The sequence below is a fragment of the Schistocerca americana genome, chromosome 2, assembly GCF_021461395.2.
Source record: "Schistocerca americana isolate TAMUIC-IGC-003095 chromosome 2, iqSchAmer2.1, whole genome shotgun sequence".
NCBI lineage: Eukaryota > Metazoa > Arthropoda > Insecta > Orthoptera > Acrididae > Schistocerca > Schistocerca americana.
The window spans coordinates 841,252,211-841,274,628 of NC_060120.1; the positions used below are offsets into that span (position 1 = coordinate 841,252,211).

Below are 22,418 nucleotides of genomic sequence, written 5' to 3' on the forward strand. Positions count from 1 at the left end.
CACCAACATGTAAGAAAGGGATTAGTGTGACATTTTTGTCTTTCCGACGTGCATCCGGTAAATGCGGAAACGTGAACTATGGCGACCGAGGTCCTGTTATTCTTTACTTGGCTGCCGATGGACAAACAACGGTAGACATCGATCGGGAATTACAGAATTTGTTTGAAGCAGCATGTCTGTCGAAAACCCCCTTGTTGAATGATGCGAGAAGAAGCACTGTTGCTTTATAGTACCACAAGCCGCCATATCGCGAGGACCGTAATGCAGGAGTTACGCCAACTCGAGTGGTAGTGGAAGAGAATCGAGCACTCGCCTTATAGTCCTGATCTCCCCCCGTGCGATTATCACGTCTTCGGTCACTTTAGAAAAAGCTTTCAAATGTCGACGATTTCTGTCGGACTACGATGTGCAGCAGGCAGTTACGCACTGCTTCACGCAGCATGACACGGTATTTCACCAAACCGGTATCTCCAATCTGCTGCGTCGTGGGATGATTGCCTCAACTCTCACGACTATTTTGCCTGATCTGTATACTGATTCTGATCTGTCCCACAGGAACTTATCACAAATTTTCAATTTTTTCAGGTGACAACATGGTGCTTGCTAAATCTGTCAAACAGCGTTCTCAACTGAAGATGGCGACAAGGTGGACTGGTGAATATTGTGTCAACGTGACTGTTTGATCCGGATGCAGCGCTTAAGAAAGATATGTTTTTATACTAAACTTTTGTAGTACATAGCTTGAGCAGCGCATGTGGTGGTTATTGCGGGAACGTAGAGCGAGGAGCGGTTCGCTACGTGAGAAAATATACACTACGACAGAGGAAAAACGGCGCACCACGAAGGAGTCATGCAAACAGGTTACAAATTAATATTCATACAGCTATTGACGGAAAATGCAAGATTGTAAACTACGGCGGCCGATGGACGAGTATGGGGCATCTGGCAAGGATAGTAAACAGGGGACATGTCGATACCAGGGCAAAAAGTCTTTGCTAATTTCATTTCGTGTACGCGTACTGGGAGTACCTATGCCTCGCAGACAGGCGCGTGAACAATTTACGCAGATGTCAGGATTTTAGAGATGACGTGTAGTTGGGCTCAAAGAAGACCCTTGCAGCAGAACGGTAAGTCGACGAAATTCTACGCCCTGTTTTGTTGCTCTTCATGACAAGCCATTCTGGGCTTAAACTTCAGCAAGATAATGGCCGCTCGCGGACACAGCGAGAGTTTCTACTGCTTGTCTTCGTGCTTCCTGAACCATATCTAAGCCATTAATGTCGCCGGATCTCTCCCCAATTGAGAACGTTTGGAGACTGTGGCCAGGCCCCTCCAACCAGCTCGAGATGTTGATGATCTAACGCTCCAAGTGGACAGCATTTGACACGATGTAGCACAGGAGGACATCCAACAACTCTGTCAATAAATGCTGAGCCGAATAACGGCTTGCATAAGGGCCAGAGTCGTACTAACTCACGAGTGACTAGTTCAATTTGTGAAGCTCTTTCTTTCGAAGTTGTAATCATTTGTTTGTCTGTAGATGTCCATCACACGTACCGATTTCCGTCCCATTCGGATAATTACTTTCTCGTCCATCTTTTTTTTTAATTTTTTTTTTTATTTTACTGTACCTTGCACACTGACATATGTATCGAAGATATCTCAATTACATTTATTAACAACAATAATAAATGTTTTATGTAGAAAAGGTCAGGGGAAATCTCTGTTATTGATTATGAGAGATTATTAAAGTGCAATAAACTTGGAGTTTTGGTAAACAAATAACTGGGTTAGTGTCAACCGAAAAATATCGAAAAGTTATGAAGTCTTAAAGCAGGTCTTGTGGGTTGACAAGTGCTTCTGTCGGTACTTAGCCCTGATTCAGCCAATATTTATTTGTTGACTAGGACCGTACACATTTTCCCATCTGCGAATTAGTTATGTAAATTAATAACAGAAGTGTATCACTGTAATATTAACAAATATGAAATATAAGAGGGTGAGTCAAATGAAAACCTCAAATTTGTAATAACAAATCGAAATTTCGCGCTGTTATCCTGTAAGTTCGTAAGCGTGCTACAAACAGCGTGCAGAATGGTCTGTAGGTGGCAGCATAGTGCAGATGCACACATACCGTCGCAGTATCAGTATAAAGATGGCCGCCCCATTTATGACTTGCACCAAGAACAGCGTTCTGTTATTCGTTTTTTGCATAGTGAAGGTGTGAAACCTATTGAAATTCATCGACGAATCAAGATTCAGTATCGTGATGCATGTTTGTCACAGCAGCAAGTCTACGAATGGAGTAGGAAGTTCGCAAACGGTGTGACTTCAGTGGAACATGCTCCTCGTCCAGGTCAGATACAACGAGTTGTGGCTCCACAGAACTTTGCAGCAGTTGAAGCCATAGTGAAGGAAAACCGCCGGGTGACACTGAATGAAATTGCAGCAAGTTTACAGATTAGTCATGGGTGAGCACACCACATTGTGCTTGATGTGCTCCAGTTTCACAAAGTGTCTGTAAAATGGGTGCCACGGCAGCTGACTTCTGAAATGAGAGAACGACATGTTTATGCTTGTGAAGAACTTTTTCGGCGCTTTGAACGAGAAGGTGATGGCTTCCTTGCAAGAATCGTTACTGGGGCGAAACCTGCGTTCACTTCCACCAACCGGAAACGAAGAGAGTGAGCAAGAAAGGCGCCATTCTTCATCACCAAAACCAAAGAAGTTTCTAACAGAACCATCAGAAGGAAATATTATGCTGACTCTCTTTTGGGACGAAAAAGGCGTCATTTTGGAGCATTACATACCTAGAGGGACCACTGTCACCAGTGCATCAGGCCCCACACTGCCCGTACAACAGTTGTAACAATCACAGACCTACATTTTGAGTGTCTTCCTCATCCACCATACTCACCAGAACTCGCCCCAAGTGATTTCCATATGTTTGAACCACTCAAAGACGCAATGGGATGGAAGAAGATCCGTTCTGAAGAGGTACGCCACGCAGTGCATGAGTGGTTGTGCGGACTACCAAAAGAATTTTTTCTAAAGGAATTTATGCACTTTGTAAGCCCTGGAGAACTTGCATTGATCGTGGGGGAGATTATGTTGAAAAGTGATACAGCTTTGTACCACTTCTGCGCAATAAATAATATTTTAAAAAATATTTAAGGATTTCATTTGAATCACCCTCGTAGTTAACGCACCTTGACGGCATCTCCATTTTTCGTCTATTGATGGTAGTTACCCACAATTCTATCAGAAGACCCAATTCATGAATTTACAGCATGACAACGCCACAGTCTGCGACAGACATCATCAAAGGAACTGCAAAACCTAGGAGGACTGTCTAAATGCTTGCTCACGAGATTAATTCACGTCTAAATTAACGACTCAGTTAAACGGATATGCACAGTGTATTTGTACAGCACCGAGGTCGCTGCTCACGGGCGAAGCGGAGCGCAAACGCGGCAGATTCTGCTCAGCGCTTCAGCTTCGCCCGTTGCCACGCTATTTCGAGCAAGTGCGTGGATGACACGGCTTTACGGCGAAGGCTACACATGCTGGAAACTTAGGAAGATGTATTTGCAACGTAGTGTGGCTACTCTAAGAAGCGATAGTTGCAGCATACTTTTATAACCAGGGTTTTATCACATATGTTTATTTTCAAGTTTTTATTTTTCTTTCAAAGCAATAACATTATTAGTTAATTAAATAAATAAATTAGAAAGCTGTTTTTCAAAATAAAAATCAGTCGTCTGTTGAAACTGACGACTGATTTTTATTTTGATAAAAAGAATACGCACTGCAGTTGCTGAACAACAGCCATGAACAAAAACCTAAGATACTTCTAGTATAGTGAGCAGAATTACAGAAACCTGTACATTTAGGCATGTAACATTAACTTGTGGTGTTTATAAATTCCTACTCATTTCGATTTTTGTATATGTTACGTATCTGGACTTATGATTTATCATACAGTCAGGTGCGTGGAGTTAGGCAGGTTAAAATCTGTTAAACCCGGGCACTGGCAAGACTTCATCAGTTTCATAGCACAAAAAAAAACAACATAGGCACGCATACAGGATGATTTAGTTGCCCCTGCATACCCACATCGTCTTCAAATCCACGAGCAAGATTTTCATACACTCTTGCTCGCTGTGAGCAAACTACGAGTATTAGCCCTACTGAAAAAATGAACACAACCTTTTTGAGGAAATTTAATAGAGTTAAATTTTGTACTAGGACACGTTTCCGCTAAACGCCATACTTTTCCAATTATTCAAGAATACTGTATAAGAATGACTTATAAAGCGTATTTCTTAAATAATTCGAAAATCGTGGTCTTCAGGGGAAACGTACCCCAGTAACTGCATTAAATTTCCTACAGTCTTTCTGTAGGACAATTAGTTCGTGCGTAGTGAGCAGAAGAATATGAAAACGTTCTGCATGATATCTGAAGACGTTGCGGCCGCGTAAAACACAGTGGTAAGGGCAGCTGAGTCAGAGTATAATGAACCAACCATTGTAATAACTTCAGACAAATAAATCGAAAACAGTCTTCAGTCGTTGCAAGTCTTGGAATCTCTTTGAGTAGTCACACCAAAATGTCTGGATTACTGGAACACAGTCAGTCATGTCTGATCTACAAATGACTGCCTTGAATTCCTAGAAATGTTGTGTGTCAAGAGCTTGAAGCTGATATTTCTAGAGGATTAATTTTTGTTTGATAACATGCATCTCGTCCACCATATCTGTTACCAAACGGCATGAAGATACTTAATGAACTCAAATAATTGATGATGTCGAACATAAAAAATCTTGTCACTAATTATCCCTGTTTTTCCTTAATAGAACCAGCATTAACTCTTGTTCGTCAGAAGAGAAAGGCATCAAATCATGTTTGCTTGTGGTGCTGCGCATAGTGAGCAAGAAAATATGAAATCGTTCTGCATGATATCTGACGGCGTTGCGGCCGCGTAAAATACATTCGCAAGGGTAGCTGAATCAATGTGCATACTGAACCAAACATTGTAATTACTTCAGTACCTTCTCTTTGAAGTCAGAAAATTGGTCTTTGGGTAACATTTTATAAATAACTTTTAAATTCCTGGTTTGGACAAATAGGTCCCTGAGCCAGGTGGTACGCTATAAGTCTATCAACTTAAGTTACTCGCATAAGTAATAAGGAACATCAGCAGTAAAAGGTGAGAATGGTCTGACAAACATATTGTGGTGTTTTTCCAGCTCATAACAGTATCATGGCATATCAAAGACATTTTATGGTCTTCAGACGATACGAAAAATAGAGCAGTTCCCATTCCGCTTTGATTGATGTGGCTATTCCACTTTTTCTTTTTTTGGACAGATGCATAGGCACCATAGTACTCCTAACGCATAATGTGAATCTAATTTAATACAAGTAGTATTGCTAGCAAACTGCCTGGCGTCTTTCAAGACGACTGTCTAGTTTGAGCGCCGTGTGGCCGTCTGACTGCAACCACGGATCGTTCTTTGGCCAAGCCAGGCATGATCCACATCTACATCTACATCAACATCCAAATCCATATTCTGCAGACTACTGTGAAATGCATAATGCAGGGTACTTCATACTGCTCCGCCTATTAAGGATTATGCCCGTTTTATTTTGTATGGATGAAGGGAAGAATACTCCTTAAATGTCTCTGCGAACAATTATTAGTCTAGTCTCATCGGGTCCGTATTGTGTTTTCTTAGATTCTTCACATTATCCTGGTTCCCAAGCTTTTGTAAGCAAGGATTTTGTGGGATAGGTGTCATCTTCAAACTTCTGCCTGTTCAGGCTTTTAAGCTTTCCCGTGACGCTCTCTCACGATTCAAACAAGTCCTTTAGTCACATGACACATCCTTGACAAAAATTCTAAGATGTGTCATACGAGTGTTTTATAAGCAATCTCTTTCGCAGAACGAATGATTCCCCTCAATGCAGCGCAAGTTCATCTTCCGGCCCTCATTAACACATCACTTTTTTTTTAGTTAACAACCTGATGCTGTGCTGTACGGTACAGTATTGCCCACGTTTGTTGTGAGTGTAAATCGACATCAAAGAGGAAGGTAGTCTCGACGGAAAAAAAGTGAGACGCTATGTATAGGGTCGATTAAGGAGAACTGTTTAAAAAATTGCTGCTGAATTTGATGCTGAAGCATTTGCAGAGAGTCTTGGGTGCGTTGTCAGCATGGCAGCCCCAGTAACGTAGACAACAATGTAGCCGGCCCCTATACGGGCCACTACAACCACCAACATCACATCCAGGCCCTGCGGGTTGCTAGATGCCTGGGCCGCAGGCGCTTCCTCACCAGAGGCGTACGTACTCCGCAAGCTGGGAGCGCAACGACCGATGGCGGCACCGTGATGGCGGAACTATTTTCTTCACCCGCGATCACGTGACTACACATATCCGTGCAAGCACCATCCACAGCGGCGCTGTGATCACAGTCACGTGATGAAGCGCATATCCGCCCGCCTGCCTTTATAGACTGTGACGAGGCCACCAACAGAGCAAAACCACCCCTTCCGTCTCCTCGACGTTGCCTCTCCTGGAGTCTCCATCTCCGGACAATCCAAGCCAAGGCACGCTCCCGACTCCGTCTCCTCAAGCTCCTTTCTGGCCGCACGTGGGGTCTGGCCCCCTCCACCATACTCCACACCTATAAATCCCTCAACTGCCCTATCCTCTGCTACGCCTATCCCGCCTGGATCTCCGCCACTCCTACCTTTTACAAATCCCTTCAAATCGTGGCACACCACGCGCTCCGCCTCGCCTATCGCATCCGCCTCTCCTCTCTGACGCGGATCCTGTATGACCTCATTCCGTCCCGCACCTCCTCCTTTTCCTCGAACAGATACGGATCCTCTACATCTCCCGTAAACTTAATCCCCCTCACCCGCTTGTCTCTCCCATCCTTTCCCATCCCCGTCTTCTGCCGCGCCTGGATTTCCATGTCCCACCCGCTCTCCATCTCTCCACTCACCATACACTGGCCCAAGGTGGCTTCCGTCAGCTCCCCCTACCTGATGATGCCCTCATCCCCTCCTTCTATCCCTCCTACCAACTTTGATCCTCTCGTTCCACCCCCTGTGTTTTTCCCAAGGGCACCCTCTCTCCCTTCTCTCCCTCCTCTCTTCCTCCCTCCCTCCACTCCACCGGGCTTCCCCTATCCCCCTATCTTCTTTCCTCCCACTCACCGCTCCTCTGCCGCTGGCATCTACATCACCTCCTCTCCCTTCTCCCCCACCTTGTCCCTTTTGGCAGGTCCCCGGACTCGTACACGAACAGTGAACATTCGCGCGCCGGAGATCGTCGCCAGTGTTTGTGTGTGCCTTCGTGTTAGTGTTTCAGTGTTTCATCGTTTGTGCTCCATCGTTCACGTGTGTCATTTCTGTCATCTCTGTTCGTGTCCACGTTCTGCACGTTTTTTTTATTCGGACACTGCACCCGTGAACAGCTCCATGTATTTTAATCTTGTCTGTCTACAGTTGTTTATCCACCATGTTTGTTTTTCCATGTCTCTTTATGTACCGATTGTCATTTCTGTGGCCGAAGAGCGGCGTAAGTTGCCGCTGCCGGCCAACCTGTATAAGGTATGAAAATAACAATAAAGAAAGAAAGAAAGGAACAGCAACAGACTGACTGTTTTGCCAATCCGGTCGAGCGCTGCCTTCTAGCGGCAACCGACTCATTCCGACGCCGGCCTATTGGACCACCAACGTCGTCAGTTTCGCCGGCCCCAGCGTGCCTGTGCCACAGCATTACGGCAGGTCCAGGCCAGCTTCCAGAGAAGCCTCTATATTTCAGTACCGTATGTCATGTTATTGTTAACCTCCTGCAATAAACCACTGCAGAGATCACTGGGTATCCCTGTTTACTTCCTGTGCCATCGTGCAAGGACACAAAAGCCGGTCGTCACTCTTATAGATGTAAATGACTATCACGAAATGGTAATGACGCTAGCTGCGTTACGCCCCCAGGACATGACTTGAAGCCTTTTGTTTGGTGTACGAATTCAACAGATATGTGGCTTTGGTGTACGACAACTTTTTCAAAAATATATTATGGCGCACAGAATACATCGCCTTATTTTTTTCCAAAATGACGTCAGCAGTAAAACGGGCCGGTAAAATACGTACAACTCCGTGGCATCACTCGTCGACGTTCCAGCACTGCGGTATCATTTTCTTATGATATTTAATGTTAACATGGGGCACGTGAAATTAAAGAGTGGTGAAAGTGGTTATTATTCGAAATAATTATCCTTCAAAGGAACATGCGAAAAAAAAATTCGACAACTAAGTGAACACAAGCATCAGCAAAACTACCAAACAAAGCAGGTACACGATACGTGACAGCGATAGCTTGAAATGTGTGAACACTGAAAGGTATTTACAAGTCCACACTTAACCACTGCAACGTTCCTGCCTTAGTTTGTTCGAAAATATTTCTCCATTTCCACCTCCCCCAAACATGATGACATCTTACATAGCGCAAACGCACTGCACTGGTGTCGGTTGATACATGCTCTGGAAAGATTCATTTAAATTACAAATAAATTACTGTCAGTGGTGACTAGTAGCCAGGTTTACTTTCCAAAATTGGAGGTCGATATATTGTCCGGAATGTCGATGTTCCTATAATTCAGAGAAATAAGTATTGATACTGAAACATCGACGTATAGACTCCCGACTTCGAGGATCGTAGGACATCGGTAACATAGACTCACAGTGCGGTTGAGGGCCCCGCAGCGTTCGAGGTCCCTGAGCAGGCGCACGTAGAGGCGGTCCCCGGCGGCGGGGTAGCTGAGGATGTCGTGCGACAGCGAGGCCCCCCAGAAGAGCGCCCAGAGGCGGCGCCGGCACGTCAGCAGGGCGCGGCCCAGCCGGCCCACGTACTCCAGCAGCACCTCGGCCGTCAGCCGCGACCCCGTGCACAGCTTGGCGTTCATCGGCTTCTTGTGGCCCACGTCGTCCTCGGACAGCTTCATGTACGGCCGCAGGTAGTAGTCTGTTGGCTGCAGCACGAAGCCCACCTGCCGAGCATACGTTCCCCCACTTACCACACACAACACTCTTGTTCTCAAATTACAAATATTTATTACCGAGCGTCCACTCCAACAGCGAACCTATCCTTGCCCGAATCAGACCTCAGAAAATTAGTTTCCAAAAAATATATAAACCCCCCTTTCCACTGTTACTTCGAGAAATCTCGTTTCATGCGATTGCTACTTTCATTCCTACTGTAATGAATACTGATGCGCCAAAAAATAATGACCACTTACTAAATAGCATGTTGGTACACCTAGGAAACGTAATACAGCAGTGATTCTGCCTTCCATGGATTCCACAAGTCCTTGGTAGGCATTCAAAGATATGGGCAAGACCCTCTAACCATCTCTGGACTTTGACGATCTAATGCACCAATTGGACAGAATTTGGCACGATATCGCTCAAGAGGACACCCAACAATTCTATCAATCAACGTAAAGCCGAATAACTGTTTGCATTAGGGCCAGAGGTGGACCAACCCGTTGTTGACTTCTCTTGAAAAAATCAACCAATCCCTCTTCTAACAATACCACTTGCAAAGTAGGTTAGAAATCAGATTAATTATGTTGCTCACGCAGCATATGTTCGCTTTATAGGGCAACAACGAAGTTATTGACTGTGGATGGTATCGTAAGAATTGACTGTGGATGGTATCGTCAGAATGGAAATAATGAAGTCACTGTAAAAAAGTCATTAATTTTGGCACTTATCTTGAATGGATTCCCACGTAGATTTCGTCGAAGTTGTTATGGCTCATCTTGTTGATTCTAGGGTGATTCCACTTTGACTGCTAGAAGGTCCAGATCTGTATTTTAGCAATATCTGAAGACCTAACAAATGCGTTTTTCAGAAATTTGTTAATGATCAAACAATCCCAGATCAGAACAATGGTATGGTAGAAATAATTTTTGACTTCGTGTTCACGATCCTAATTTTTATTAAACTTCTTGTAAATTCACATATACTTCTTCTTAATCTACATCTACATCTACATCTATACTCCGCGAGCCACCTTACGGTGTGTGGCGGAGGGTACTTATTGTACCACTATCTGATCCCCCCTTCCCTGTTCCATTCACGAACTGTGCGTGGGAAGAACGACTGCTTGTAAGTCTCCGTATTTGCTCTAATTTCTCGGATCTTTTCGTTGTGATCATTACGCGAGATATATGTGGGCGGTAGTAATATGTTGCCCATCTCTTCCCGGAATGTGCTCTCTCGTAATTTCGATAATAAACCTCTCCGTATTGCGTAACGCCTTTCTTGAAGTGTCCGCCACTGGAGCTTGTTCAGCATCTCCGTAACGCTCTCGCGCTGACTAAATGTCCCCATGACGAATCGCGCTGCTTTTCGCTGGATCATGTCTATCTCTTCTATTAATCCAACCTGGTAAGGGTCCCATACTGATGAGCAATACTCAAGAATCGGACGAACAAGCGTTTTGTAAGCTACTTCTTTCGTCGATGAGTCACATTTTGTTAGAATTTTTCCTATGAATCTCAACCTGGCGCCTGCTTTTCCCACTATTTGTTTTATGTGATCATTCCACTTCATATCGCTCCGGATAGTAACTCCTAATTATTTTACGGTCGTTACCGCTTCCAATGATTTACCACCTATGGCATAATCGTACTGGAATGGATTTCTGCCCCTATGTATGCGCATTATATTACATTTATCTACGTTTAGGGAAAGCTGCCAGCTGTCGCACCATGCATTAATCCTCTGCAGGTCCTCCTGGAGTACGTACGAGTCTTCTGATGTTGCTACTTTCTTGTAGACAACCGTGTCATCTGCAAATAGCCTCACGGAGCTACCGATGTTGTCAACTAAGTCATTTATGTATATTGTAAACAATAAAGGTCCTATCACGCTTCCCTGCGGTACTCCCGAAATTACCTCTACATCTGCAGATTTTGAACCGTTAAGAATGACATGTTGTGTTCTTTCTTCTAGGAAATCCTGAATCCAATCACAAACCTGGTCCGATATTTCGTAAGCTCGTATTTTTTTCACTAAACGTAAGTGCGGAACCGTATCAAATGCCTTCCTGAAGTCCAGGAATACGGCATCAATCTGCTCGCCAGTGTCTACGGCACTGTGAATTTCTTGGGCAAATAGGGCGAGCTGAGTTTCACATGATCTCTGTTTGCGGAATCCATGTTGGTTATGATGAAGGAGATTTGTATTATCTAAGAACGTCATAATACGAGAACACAAAACATGTTCCATTATTCTACAACAGATTGACGTAAGCGAAATAGGCCTATAATTATTCGCATCTGATTTATGACCCTTCTTGAAAATGGGAACGACCTGCGCTTTCTTCCAGTCGCTAGGTACTTTACGTTCTTCCAGCGATCTACGATAAATTGCTGATAGAAAGGGGGCAAGTTCTTTAGCATAATCACTGTAGAATCTTAAGGGTATCTCGTCTGGTCCGGATGCTTTTCCGCTACTAAGTGATAGCAGTTGTTTTTCAATTCCGATATCGTTTATTTCAATATTTTCCATTTTGGCGTCCGTGCGACGGCTGAAGTCAGGGACCGTGTTACGATTTTCCGCAGTGAAACAGTTTCGGAACACTGAATTCAGTATTTCTGCCTTTCTTCGGTCGTCCTCTGTTTCGGTGCCATCGTGGTCAACGAGTGACTGAATAGGGGATTTAGATCCGCTTACCGATTTTACATATGACCAAAACTTTTTAGGGTTCTTGTTTAGATTGTTTGCCAATGTTTTATGTTCGAATTCGTTGAATGCTTCTCTCATTGCTCTCTTTACGCTCTTTTTCGCTTCGTTCAGCTTTTCCTTATCAGCTATGATTCGACTACTCTTAAACCTATGATGAAGCTTTCTTTGTTTCCGTAGTACCTTTCGTACATGATTGTTATACCACGGTGGATCTTTCCCCTCGCTTTGGACCTTAGTCGGTACGAACTTATCTAAGGCGTACTGGACGATGTTTCTGAATTTTTTCCATTTTTGTTCCACATCCTCTTCCTCAGAAATGAACGTTTGATGGTGGTCACTCAGATATTCTGCGATTTGTGCCCTATCACTCTTGTTAAGCAAATATATTTTCCTTCCTTTCTTGGCATTTCTTATTACACTTGTAGTCATTGATGCAACCACTGACTTATGATCACTGATACCCTCTTCTACATTCACGGAGTCGAAAAGTTCCGGTCTATTTGTTGCTATGAGGTCTAAAACGTTAGCTTCACGAGTTGGTTCTCTAACTATCTGCTCGAAGTAATTCTCGGACAAGGCAGTCAGGATAATGTCACAAGAGTCTCTGTCCCTGGCTCCAGTTCTGATTGTGTGACTATCCCATTCTATACCTGGTAGATTGAAGTCTTCCCCTATTACAATAGTATGATCACGAAACTTCTTCACGACGTTCTGCAGGTTCTCTCTGAGGCGCTCAACTACTACGGTTGCTGATGCAGGTGGTCTATAGAAGCATCCGACTATCATATCTGACCCACCTTTGATACTTAACTTAACCCAGATTATTTCACATTCGCATTCGCTAATAACTTCACTGGATATTATTGAATTCTTTACTGCTATAAATACTCCTCCACCATTGGCGTTTATCCTATCCTTGCGGTATATATTCCATTCTGTGTCTAGGATTTCGTTACTGTTCACTTCCGGTTTTAACCAACTTTCCGTTCCTAATACTATATGCGCACTATTTCCTTCAATAAGAGATACTAATTCAGGAACCTTGCCCTGGATGCTCCTGCAGTTTACCAATATTACGTTGACTTTTCCTGTTTTTGGTCTCTGAGGACGGACGTTCTTTATCAACGATGATAATGTCCTCTCTGGTAAGCCGTCAGGTATTTTATCGTTTCGCCCAAGGGGGGGTCCCTCTAACCTAAAAAACCCCCGTGTGCACGCCACACGTACTCTGCTACCCTGGTAGCTGCTTCCGGTGTGTAGTGCACGCCTGACCTGTCTCTCTCTCCACCCAATAACGGAGGTCGATGAATTTGCAACCATTATAGTCGCAGAGTCGTCTGAGCCTCTGGTTTAGACCCTCCACACGGCTCCAAACAAGAGGACCGCGATCGACTCTGGGCACTATGCTGCAGATATTAAGCTCAGCTTGCACTCCGCGTGCGATGCTGGTTGTCTTCACCATATCAGCCAGCCGCCGGAAGGAACCAAGGATGGCCTCAGAACCCAAGCGGCAGGCGTCATTCGTTCCGACATGTGCTACTATCTGCAGCCGGTCACACCCAGTGCGTTCAATAGCTGCCGGAAGGGCCTCCTCCACATTACGGACGAGACCCCCCGGCAAGCACACCGAGTGCACACTGGCATTCTTCCCCGACCTACCCGCTATTTTCCTAAGGGGCTCCATAACCCGCCTAACGTTGGAGCTCCCTATAACTAATAGGCCCGCCCTCTGTGACTGTCGGGACCTTGCCGGAGAATCGGCCACTGGCCCAACAGGCGAGGCATCCTGTGGTGGCTCGGAAACGATGTCATCACCACTAGGAAGCACCCCGTACCTGTTGGAAAGGGGTAAGGCAGCTGCCACGCGGCCAGATCCCACCTTCGCCTTTCGGCCAGGCACGCGCGAGCCCACCACTGTCCGCCATTCACCCTGGAGTGATGGCTGACCGGTAAGATGCTCACTGCCGGAAGACGCAGCGACATCAGGGGTTCCATGCGATTCCAAGGCCACCGAAGTAGGCATAGGTCTCACCACAGTTGCCCCAACGCCACTACGAGCCGACGCCTGCGCCTCGAGCTCGATGAGCCTAACAGACAAAGCCTCCACCTGCCCCCGAAGAGTGGCCAATTCTCCTTGCGTCCGCTCACAACAACCACAGTCCCTACACATGACTATGTTTACCCTACAAGCGAACGGTGTACTCGCCTTATTAGCAGCAGGAAATCGAAGTGCTCTCTCACTGACGGTCTAACCGACACTGTGCTGTTCTAACCAAACAAACAAAAGCCTGTACGATACGAGGGTCGATAGCAACGGCGATACTGTACACTACACTGTTATTAAAATAAACGGTTGTGTCTAGTAGGCACTCAAACACGCAAGAAATTACAAAAATAAAATAGTAACTACCCAGATAACTGAAAATAAGTTGTACCTGTTTGAAGCTCGCAAAAATGTGTAACAAGCGAACGGTGTACTCGCCTTATTAGCAGCAAGAAATCGAAGTGCTCTCTCACTGACGGTCTAACCGACACTGAGCTGTTCTAACCAAACAAACAAAAGCCTGTACGATACGAGGGTCGATAGCAACGGCGATACTGTACACTACACTGTTATTAAAATAAACGGTTGTGTCTAGTAGGCACTCAAACACGCAAGAAATTACAAAAATAAAATAGTAACTACCCAGATAACTGAAAATAAGTTGTACCTGTTTGAAGCTCGCAAAAATGTGTAACAAGCGAGCGGTGTACTCGCCTTATTAGCAGTAGGAAATCGAAGTGCTCTCTCACATCATCGAAAAAACAGTTTTGTATCAATCTTCATATATTTAATTTCCACTTTAACCGAACACAATACTTGACTGTTCTTTTACAAAGCGAAATAACAACTTAACTTCTGCAAAGTGAAACAAAGACTGCTCTGTGCGCATTTGCGCCAAAACGGTTTCAAGTAAGTCAAAGATTATGACAGTCTCACAGAAATGAATACGCACAAGAACCATATCACTGTAATATATCGATACATCGGAGTACCTATACATTAATAAAACCAAATGTGAATACTGTCACAAAAACATGTCTGTTACTTCGCAGAAAAGTAGTACGATATTACTGGTATTGAGAACTGGGGTTGGAGTGCGGTAATGGTCATGTAAATAAAGAACCATTACATTCTGAAATTGTAATCATTTCTTTGCTGTACATGTACATCACATCTACCGATTTCCCTTCTATTCGATAATTTCTTCGTGATGCGTCTTTTTTTGTCTTAGAGTGTATATAATCATTGTTATTGAACGTGCACAACCTGTTTCGAGAGCTTGCAGATAACAGGTTTAAAATGTATGGCAAGAAACTGAACAGAATGAAATATACCTTGAGGTAGCTGAAGATGCCCATCCAGGGCGCGTCCTCGCCGAAGGCGCTGCGGTAGCCGGCCGCGTGGAAGGTCTTCCAGAGCCAGGGGCAGTCGTCGAAGGCGACCTTGTCGTTCGGCCAGCACGCGTTGCGCAGCTCCGCCTCCGACATGCCCGCCAGCACCGGCACGAGATTCGGGAAAGTGTTGTCGCCCACCTGCCAAACAGCCAGACTACTCCAGTAGATCACCTTCCCAGCGTCCACTTCATCCTCCGATGAGGCTCCAATTGAGCCACGATGAAATTCTACTCTGCAGGTTTGTGCTTAACTATACTACTGCTAGCCATCAAAAAATTGGAAATCTGTGGTTAGGTCTTATGGGACCAAACAGCTTAGGCCATCGGTCCCTAAGCCTACACACTGCTTAATCTAACTTTAACTAACTTACGCTATGGACAACACACACACCCATGCCCGAGGGAGGACTCGAACCTCTGACGGGGGGAGCTGTACGGACCGTGACAAGGCGCCTGGGATCAAAAGTTTAACACCATGAACGGAAGCGAATAACAAAATATCACTGTGTGTTCGCATACAGCTCAGAGGGGAAGAACACAGGCTTCAATCTGTAAGTCATTTGCGGATATATAAGCTGCGAAATTAAGAAGACATAGCTGCTCTGGTTACTTAGTTACATGCTCCATAGATCGCCTGAACGATTCTTCTATCGATATAAGACATTATGGAAATGAATGCTCCAAACCATGCAACAATAAGGTAAGGCGTTTTTTAATATTATACACGATAGGCCTGTTTCGGCTTATTGCCGTTACCAAGTGACCTGCGAAATAACGTTAGTAAGATTATCTGTATATGAATTGTGGCTGTTTTACGTTTACATTTGCGCTGTCACTTACGTCTAGCTGGAAGTGACGACCACATTGCCTCTATTGTAAAGTCTGTCTGTCAGTCTCAGTAAGTAGTTCTTGTAGTAATCTAAACGTAAAAATACGTTTTTGTCAGATATTTTGACAGTTGAGTTTTGACAGTTCTTTACTATGATGCTAAATGTTTACAAGCTATATACGGCTTAACAGAGATTACGTTAGCTATCGTTGTTCTTATTTTCCTTTAAATTTTATCTATGGTCCATGTAACTTTTGTTTACCATATGGCTATGTCATTTCGTGTTGTATTATGTCAATAAAGTTTTCTAGACAGTATTTATGTTTAAAATCCGGGTGTTCGTTTAGAATTTCCTGTGGATATTTCCTTGTATGAATATCAATTTCCAGTTCTTCGAGAATGTTCATAGTAAGTCCTTTCGGTATTTTGTGTAGTATTACAATGTCAGTTTCAATTTTCTCCGCTTTGTAGTGTTAAGTTTTCTGTTCTTCTTTTTCTTTTTTCTTTCTTTTACAGCCTACCAATTTTCAAATAGGAATTCGTCTATGGAGTAGAAGCAGTTAACCAGAAGAAATGATTTCAGATTAGATTTAAAACTTTCTTTGCTATGTGTCAATGTTTTACATTCTTGGACACATGGTAAAAAGTTTTGTTGGTGTATATTGAACTCCTTTCTGAACCACTGACAACTTTAATAATGGCTACTACTACTAAATACTTCGTCCGAACAGGCCTTGGAAGGGCCAGCAGAACCGACCGACCGCCGCGTCACCCTCAGGCTATAGGAGTCACTGGATTCTGATATGGAGGGGCATGTGGTCAGCACACCGCCCTCCCACCAGTGTACGTTTTCGTGGCCGGAGCCGCTAGTTCTCAATCAAGCAGCTGCTCTATTGGCCTCACGAGGGCTGAGTGCACCTCGCTTGTCAACAGTGCTCGGCAGACTCGGATGGTGACCCGTCCTGGTGCTAGCAAAGTCCAACAGCGCTTAACTTCGATGACCTGGCAGGAACCGGTGTTACCACTGTGGCAAGGCCGTTGGCTTTTAATAATGAGTAAAACAGGCAGTTTTGTTCTTCTAGTGATCTTGGTATGGACATTGTTCATTTTCTCAAGTTGTGATGGATTCTATGACGAATTTCACTAGCGAATATGGAAGGGCTAATCAACAAAGACTGACGCTAATTTTTTTTCGCAGGCGTTTATTAATCCATTTCACGTTTAGATGATCTTTTTTAAAGTACGCCCCTCCTAGTTGAATGTACACTTCCAGTACTCGAACACTTGGCGCAGGGCATTCTTTGTAAGGTCCTTCAGAACCGCCACACTTTTCTTAAACACTGTTTCAAAGTTCTCAAATGGAATGCCCCGAAGCTTTTGCTTTAGCGATGAGAATAAAAAAATCACAGGGTACAAGACTGACGCTATATAAGGCGGATGAGGTACACAGCTAGTGATCAGTTGGGCTAGAAACTGCATGACATGATTTGTGGCGTGAGAGCGCGCATTGTCATGATGAAGTCGCCACCCAGTCCGAGAAAGTTCTGGTCGTTCCCTTGCAATATGTTTCCTGAGTTTAGCCGATACTGACGAGCGGTATGCCGCTGCAACAGCAGTATCAGATGGAACGGCATGCTGGTAAATCATTCTGTGACAGTCAAAAAAAGTGATCACCATCACTTTCCCTGCTGAAGAAACAACTGTCGCCTTCCTTGGTGTTGGAGAACCTGACAATTTCCACACTGTGCTGGCTTGTTTCCCTACAGAATCATAATGATACTGCCATGCCTCATTATTGGTGATAATCGATTCCACAAATACAGGGTTATTACAAATGATTGAAGCGATTTGACAGCTCTACAATAATTTTATTATTTGAGATATTTTCACAATGCTTTGCACACACATACAAAAACTCAAAAAGTTTTTTTAGGCATTCACAAATGTTCGATATGTGCCCCTTTAGTGATTCGGCAGACATCAAACTGATAATCAAGTTCCTCCCACACTCGGCGCAGCATGTCCCCATCAATGAGTTCGAAAGCATCGTTGATGCGAGCTCGCATTTCTGGCACGTTTCTTGGTAGAGGATGTTTAAACACTGAATCTTTCACATAACCCCACAGAAAGAAATCGCATGGGTTTAAGTCGGGAGAGCGTGGAGGCCATGACATGAATTGTTGATCATGATCTCCACCACGACCGATCCATCGGTTTTCCAATCTCCTGTTTAAGAAATGCTTCTGTTTTAGCCTTTTCCGTAAGATTTTCCAAACCGTCGGCTGTGGTACGTTTAGCTCCCTGCTTGCTTTATTCGCCGACTTCCGCGGGCTACGCATGAAACTTGCCCGCACGCGTTCAACCGTTTCCTCGCTCACTGCAGGCCGACCCGTTGATTTCCCCTTACAGAGGCATCCATAAGCTTTAAACTGCGCATACCATCGCCGAATGGAGTTAGCAGTTGGTGGATCTTTGTTGAACTTCGTCCTGAAGTGTCGTTGCACTGTTATGACTGACTGATGTGAGTGCATTTCAAGCACGACATACGCTTTCTCGGCTCCTGTCGCCATTTTGTCTCACTGCGCTCTCGAGCGCTCTGGCGGCAGAAACCTGAAGTGCGGCTTTAGCCGAACAAAACTTTATGAGTTTTTCTACGTATCTGTAGTGTGTCGTGACCATGTGTCAATGAATGGAGCTACAGTGAATTTATGAAATCGCTTCAATCATTTGTAATAACCCTGTACTTCGCATCCACCAATTAAGAGAGGCAGCTCCTCACGGGTTGTCTCCATTCGTGCGGCCTTTTGTTCGGGAGTCAACACACTTGACACCCAACGAACACAAGTTAATCGTAAAGTCAGTGCCATATGAAATTCTCAATATTTCACTAAGGTCACGTAATGTTATCCACCGATCTTCACGGACTATCTCAGCACCTATCTTGATGTTGATTTCAGTCATAGCAGAAGCCAAAACATCAGACCCACCTTCCTTAATACAAACACATCGGCCTTCTTTGAATTCCTTGAGCCACCTAAATAATGTTACACGATGTAGTGCATCTTCACCGTACGCTTGCTGCAGCTTTTCCTAAGCGTCAGTGGCTCCATGGTTTAAATGAACACAGAATTTTGTTGCGCAGCACTGTTCCTCTCTCGTCACATCGATTGTTTGGTATACGAAATACAAAGAGCATGTACAAAACAGAGCAATATACCAATCTACCGATACGAGATTAGCAGCCTATGGATAATGTACATAAAAACCCGCTCTTTTCAAATATACATGGTACAGATAGGAAAATGTCACGAATACTGCAGGAAAAACTGAATTTAAGTCTTTGATGATCAGCCCTCATATGCATTGCGGCGACACAGTTAAAGCGCCTAACTCGTTGAAGAGGTGATGGCTGTAGGTGAGCACTACAAGAATAACTTAATTGTTTCAATAGCTCAGTAATACACTTCTTCGAGTCCAAGTTTTAATCACTATTTACACCAGACATTTGAAGCATTCTACCATATTTACTGATTCCTGCTCAACTGTTGTATCAGTTGTTGGTATGACTATTCGTTGTACCAAACTGTATTTAGTGCGTTTCTTACAAAATGTAGGAAGAGTCCATTTTGTGAGACTCACTTTATAATTCCTTGGAAAAAATCATTCACAATCTCTTATGTTGATTTCTTTCCAATAGGATTTATTATAACACTAGTATCGTCTGGAAAAATACCCATTCTACTTGTTGAACTTAAAGTGGAAGGTCAGTCACACGTAAGAAAGAAATTGAACCGTGTGAGGACTCCCTTTGTAATTTCTCCCCAGCCACTAAATCTTCCTTCCCTTCCACCTCTGTCGGAATTATTCAACAGTTGTGTGTTAAACGATTAATTCTATAAAACTTAAGTTTTTCTAAGGGAGTAACGTGATCTACACAGAAACCTTGGAAAGAACACAAAAAATATTAATTGGTGGTATTTTACCATATAAGGCTTTTAATACTTTACGAGTGAATTTATAAATAGCAATCGCAGTCGAGAAATCCTTTTGGAATCCAAACTGTATTGTACTAAGTGAGCTGTTTTTACTTAAATATGAGGCTACTCTTGAGTGCGTCACTTTTTCGAATATTTAGGAAAGAGACGTCAGTAACGAAATTGGACGATAATTATTAAAGTCTTTGTTGCCACTTTTCTCACGAAGAATTTAACTATTGCATATTTTGGTACATCTGGGAAAAATTCCTTGGGCCAGTGATTCATTACGTATGTCACTAGGGACATTACTTATGAAGTTGGAAGAACTTTTCAAAATTCGATTTAAATTCCATCAATACTATATGAATTCTTGTCTTTTAGAATTTCTTGTAATTCTATTAATTTTGGTGAAGGATGTTGATGCTACTTCTAGATACTTAAAGCTTTGTGGCATGACATTTTTAATATATTCTCTTCCTGCTTTGAGTAAACCATTTAATCCTCGCAACTTGTGAATTATCAATCACAACAGTGCCATTTAGCTTAATTTTTATGGTATCTTATTCACTGACTGGTTGTCGTGTCTCCCATTTGGCAATAACGAATACAGTTAGAATCTTATTATTATCATTGTTAATTTGGCAGGAAATACAAACTTCACGACATTTTAATGACTCTCCTTGAAATATTACAATACTATTAGTAGAATGCAAGTAAAATCAGATCTTGACTTCTTCTGGCCTGATTTCCGCCTTCCTCTTACATGAGATTTTAATTTCCTTAGTTATCAATAGTTTACTTGTTTTTTTAATGGATTCTCTGGATAACTTCAGACTCTGGATACTTTCATTTTCTAACACTAATTGCTATCGAATAAATTTGATTTAAGATTATTATCTCTTTCTATATATATCTAATCCCATACCATCTCGCTTAGATTTCTCTTAAAACGCTGTAGCCTGTTTTCATTAATAAGCATCATGATCAGATATTCCATTAATAATTAAGTACACATCAACTGCTTCAACCTGAGCACTGTGTATCAAAATGTTATAAATCAGTGTCCTTCCAGCTGGCAGCAATAACGCCTCTTATCTGGCGTAAAGCCGAACTGAGCCTGGATGGCAGATACTGTGGGCTAACAGAATGGATTGAGTAAATTACTGTAACTCAGATAGCAGAACATCTCTGAAAGCATTTAACTAGCTTGTGCTTCAATGAAAGAAATAAGAGCATCGCCTTATTTCATTTCTGTTCATCATAAACATGCACCGCGACATCAAGAGTCAAGTATGTGGCACAAAAACATATTGTTCACTTGTATGTAGGTCTAATGTTAGACCGATATGAGAAAGTATAAGATAATGCATTACGAAGAGGTAAAGTCCGTAACGGTTTCCCTAATATGGGCTCGGTACCACAGCTCCTCTATGCAGTGGTTCCTCACGCTACCTGATGCCTTGGTCTGAGATGGTCGAATAGACCGAAACTGCTAACCAGAATCAGTAACAATAATTTATTGCGATCTGGGGTCCTTTTTATTAAAACATTAATTATAATCGCCGCGTTACGTAACGATGTAAGAAACTGTCGTTTTAAGCGGCGCCAAGGCGAGGGCCTACCTTGTTGTAGCCGAGCATCTCGATGGCTCCCAGCCTGCGTAGCTCGGCGAGCGTGCCGTTCATCTGGCGGTGGAAGTTGAGCCTGGAGACGGCGTCGATGCCGACGATGAGCACCGAGGGCCGCTCAGAGAAGGACTCGTCGTCGTCGCCTACGTCGGTGAGGTTGACCACGCGCTCCTCGACGCGGGGCTTGAGCGGCACGAAGGCGTGGTAGTCGCGGAACACGATGCTGCCATTGGTTGGCGAGCGACACTCCACCTTCACGAACTCCTCCCCGGACACGTCGGTGCCGCTCTCGAACGGCACGCACTCCTCAGCCATCCTGCGCAGTAGCAACAGTTACGCGGCTTCGGGATCCCGCTCATTATTTCCCCATACAACGGTAAGGAGGTACTGATGCAAAACTGTACCGTAGTGATCATTTACCCCTGGCAGAACTGCCGAAGTTTCCCACCCCCCTTTCCCCTTGCTCCCCAGCCCCACCCCGTAAAATCACCTGTATGAAAATTTTGCTACACATTTTTATCAAATTTTATTCCTTTTTAGGTAAGATTGTTAAAGGTGAAGCATTTTTAATAAATTATATTTGTACAGAATATTGCACACGACAAATGAACTGTATCATTGTAGTAAATAAAATACAAGCTCTATAAACTTCATAAAAAGAATGAGAGTAAAAACAAGATATTTGTGCTGTTTTTTATGGCATATTCGTTTTACTGTGATATATAACAAAGACCAGATTTTATTTGTTTTTCATTAGTAACTAATTAGAAATAA

At 43.6% G+C, this 22,418-nt stretch overlaps 1 protein-coding gene across 3 annotated transcripts in view; it reads right to left on the minus strand.

Moving 5' to 3' along the window:
- LOC124595590 overlaps positions 1–22,418 on the minus strand; it is a 477,082-nt gene that overhangs the window by 34,464 nt on the left and 420,200 nt on the right. For all 3 annotated transcript variants that reach the window (XM_047134384.1, XM_047134386.1, XM_047134387.1), the window contains 3 exons: positions 21,639–21,960; positions 15,152–15,349; positions 8,761–9,066 (listed from right to left, as the gene is read on the minus strand). In XM_047134384.1, the coding sequence (XP_046990340.1) occupies positions 8,761–9,066; positions 15,152–15,349; positions 21,639–21,960 (826 nt within the window). The remainder of the gene's footprint in view (positions 1–8,760; positions 9,067–15,151; positions 15,350–21,638; positions 21,961–22,418) is intronic.